General features: G+C 54.9%; 1 protein-coding gene across 1 annotated transcript; it reads right to left on the reverse strand.

The window, feature by feature from the left end:
* Positions 1 to 522: 522 nt before the first annotated feature.
* Positions 523 to 3,465, reverse strand: DNAJB5 (DnaJ (Hsp40) homolog, subfamily B, member 5; the record flags this gene model as incomplete). Its single annotated transcript, XM_009697910.1, has 2 exons — positions 3,222 to 3,465; positions 523 to 1,121 (listed from the first exon to the last, which is right to left on the reverse strand). Coding segments are annotated over exons 1-2 (810 nt in total), but the record flags the coding sequence as incomplete, so codon positions are not given.
* Positions 3,466 to 3,723: the final 258 nt, after the last annotated feature.

The following is a 3,723-nucleotide window of genomic DNA, read 5'->3' on the forward strand; positions in this document are numbered from 1 at the left end:
ACCACCCTTGCTGAGGTACCACCCTTCTCCGTGTGACCCTGCTCTCTATCCGTGGGGACAGGCACTTGGTGCCATCCTGGACAGTAACTAAGCCACGGCAGGCTCAGCTACGAGCACAAGAAGGCACCAGACTCGTGCCAGCCAACTCGGGTTTTTCCTTGTTCCTACGGAGAATCTGGGCTCTCTTCCACATGTGAATACCCTACGCTAAAATAGAAGAGCAAGACATACGGGGAAGAGAGAAAATGGATAAATACCACCTGTATTGGCTCAAGGAGCAAGGTGCGTTCGGCAAGGACCACAGCACCCGTGTCCTACACCCGGCATGGAGGCTGAGCACCTTCAAAATGAAGCATGCGTTGGCCTCTGGAGCTCCTCTCTGCAGAGGTCTTTGCTCGTGTCTCTCGCAACCTACCTTGTCCTTCCTCATCGGCGCAGGAGAAGGACTGACTCCTGTCTTGGCCCCACATGCCACAATTCAGTGCCACCTCCCACCCTGTGGCATTTCCCACCCATACCTACCTCTTTAAGACTGATGTTTGCCGTGTAGACCACGTTCGTCCCGTCCCTCTTGAAGTGCGAATGAGGCTTGTCCTTGAGGATGAAGACGATGTCGGCAGGGATGTTGTCTGGAGTAGCGTCCCCTTCTTTGGGGAATGTGATTTTGGTTCCCTCCTTCCAACCCCGTTTGATGACAATGTTTAGGATCTTGTCCTCAGTCCGCATGGTCCGGCCATCAGCATTGAGCCTTCTACGTGTGATCTTCATCCTCTTGGTGGAACCGTGGTAGATTTCTTCCAGGGACACCTTGAGCTCATGGATGACGGGTGGGTCTTGGACCTTCCTCCGTGTGTGCAGGGACTCTTGGTGCCGTCTGTGAACTCCGTTAATGCCATTGAAGCCAAACCGGCCGAAGGCACTGAAAGGGTCGTCATCATCATCAATATCCATGTCTTCCTGGTCAAAGCCATTGAACATCCGGGAGCGGCTGCTAGCGAAGAAGATGTCGAAAGGGTTGGAGCCTCCGAAGAAGGACGCAAAGGTGGCATGGGGGTCTCCGTGGAAGGTGTAGTGGAAAGTGTTCCCTGAGCCACCTGAAGAGCCACCTCCAGTTTTGAGACCTGGAAGACAGGGGGGAAGACGAGACATGAACACTCCCCGCCGGAAGATGCCGTGCTGGGACTGCACCTTCAAGGTGGAATTGTGGTCTCTGCTGGCTCCAGGCAGCCCTTCCAGCATCTCCTGGGGGTGCAGGTCACCTCCTCCAGCCCAGCCACCTGCTAAGAGCATGGGCCAGGAAGGCACCACCTCAACCCACGACACACAGTCCTGCCTCTACACTCAAAAAGCTCAAAATCCGTTCAGGTTTTGCCCCTCCTATCCCTGCTGAAGTGCTTCTTTGGTTTCCTTCACCCACTTCACAGCCTTTTCATTTAAAACACTTCCTGACTGGCCCATCTCCATTTTTCCCCACGGACAGGCTCCCTCCTGCCCAAATAGCCCTCTCTCTTGGGCTGCACCGACAGTTGAATCCAGGAGCATCATGTCCTGCAGATGACAACAGGCTCTGAGTTCATCGAGCGACTGTGGCTCTGGGTGGCGGAGCAGGTGGAGGTAAAACAACCTCCAGGTCGGCACACAGCTCCCTGCACGTAGACTGTACAAAATGCCAGGTAAGCTCAAGGTTTGGATCTTTTGGTAACTATTCCCATGGGAAACTCCCCTGCCAGGTCCCAGGCTGAGCCTTACGTCACTGCAACTCCCCCAAAGTCCCAAGCAGCTCAAGGCACACGACAAGTGCCCCCTCAGAGAGGTCACACACGCTCGGCAAGGCTATTTTTGACCAGGAGGGGTGGGAAGGGTTAAGCCAAGCCTAGCTCAAGGACTATTTTCAGGGCACTTGGTGACAGCAAAGGGCTATTTCTGACAGGCTGTCCCTGTGCCAGCCCCACCCCCCACAGCGGGGCAAGTTTCGGTGTCTTTTCTGATCGATGAAGTTAATATTCCGGGTGGGTTGGAGGGCTTTCACTTCGCCTTGCCTACTGCAGCATGTGGGACCCAGAAGCCTCTCAAAATGCCGACCCCCAAGACGTTGCTCCAAAAAATGGCATCTGATGGGAAATGAAAGGTGTGGGGAGCCATGGACCGTGACTGGTCCGACGCTGATGGGACAAGGAGAGGGATGTTCTTGCCTCCCTCCTTAACTCACTCTTATTTTAGGTGCCAAATTGCCTGTGAGCCCCTGTCCCTAACAGACGGTACAGCCAGGGGGTTTCACCTTTAATCTCGTGACGCCAGCCTGAGCGAGGTCCAGTTTCAGCATTGCCTCTGGGGAAAGGCTGGTTTCCCACTTGAGACAGTCTCTTCTCCTCTTACAGGATGGCAAATCACTGTGCCTAGTGCATCCATCATAGCCCTGACATAACTAACAGGTTGAGAATTAACCCACCGCTGGTTAATTCTGCCGGTGGCTCGTTAGGGGATGTACCTGGGGATGTACCTGCCTGATGGCCCTGAGAGAGGGGCTGCCTCTTCTACCCAGCAGCGTGTTCCTGCCAGACCTCCTGCTCTTTTAAGCACCCAAGTCCTGGGCTGATTAATGCAGATGCTATTCAGTGCTCTCCTCGAATGGGGTTGCGCTCTTCCATCTTCGACTAATAAGGCCGCCTGCAGTGGAGCGGCTCTCCTCCTCCTCCTCCGTGCCAACCACCAGACAACAGCAGCCGTTTGGTTTCAAAACAAGGACCTATTACTTAAATTGGGAAAAGCTTTGAATCCTGTAGGTCAGCCTGTACCGGGGAGGACAGCGGGACCAGTGCCCAAATCCGTGGAGAATGTGGGCAAAGCAGTACATATCTGCTGGGCTATTTAGGTCAATTAAAGGGTCGCTAACGAATTACCCCAGGTATGGCCCAGGAGGTGAGCTCCTTCCACTTCCATTGTCTCAGCCGGCTGCTGGGGTTTTGGGGCAGAGGGCAGGGAGAGCCCAGCCATCCTAGGAAGCAGGGCTGGAAGACTGGAGTAGCCTGGGAAGGAGTGGGATGAGAGGTGATTTCTGGCACCTGTGAGCCTTCGCTCTCCCTGATTCTGTGGCTACCAGCCCCGTTTCAGGGGCAGGCATGAACCACAGGAACACGTCTGTATGAAAATGCTCCCTCACCTATAAAACCAATTTGGACCCCACACCCCTGCCTCGGAGCAGGCAGTGCTTGTCCCCTTACCTTCCTCCCCGTACTGGTCATAAACGGCGCGTTTCTTGGGGTCACTCAAGACATCATAAGCCTCTGCGATCTCCTTGAACTTCTCCTCGGCATTGGGGTCTTTATTCTTATCGGGGTGATACTTCAGGGCCATTTTCCGATAGGCTTTCTTGATCTCATCCTCATTGGCGCTGGTCTGGATGCCCAAAATCTTGTAATAGTCCTTCCCCATGATGGCGACGCTGCCGGGAGCTGAGTACTTATTCCTGAAAGTAGAAAGACAGCTCTCCGTAAGGTGAATATTGCACTGGGGCAGACAGGGACGGGACTGGCACGCACTTATTGCGGAGCCGATGCTCCCTGTGTCCCACCGGCCAGCAGCACCAGAACCAGCTCAAGTCCACGCTTCCCACCGGAGGTCAGAGCCCCGGTGCCAGAACGTGGTCCGGCTCCGGTTTTACATGCCCGAGCCCCACGGTGGGGACAGGGAGAGTCATCTCTGAGGCTGACGGAGAGAGGGAGA

This window comes from Cariama cristata, unplaced genomic scaffold, assembly GCF_000690535.1.
Source record: "Cariama cristata isolate BGI_N322 unplaced genomic scaffold, ASM69053v1 scaffold24033, whole genome shotgun sequence".
Classification (NCBI taxonomy): Eukaryota; Metazoa; Chordata; class Aves; order Cariamiformes; family Cariamidae; genus Cariama; species Cariama cristata.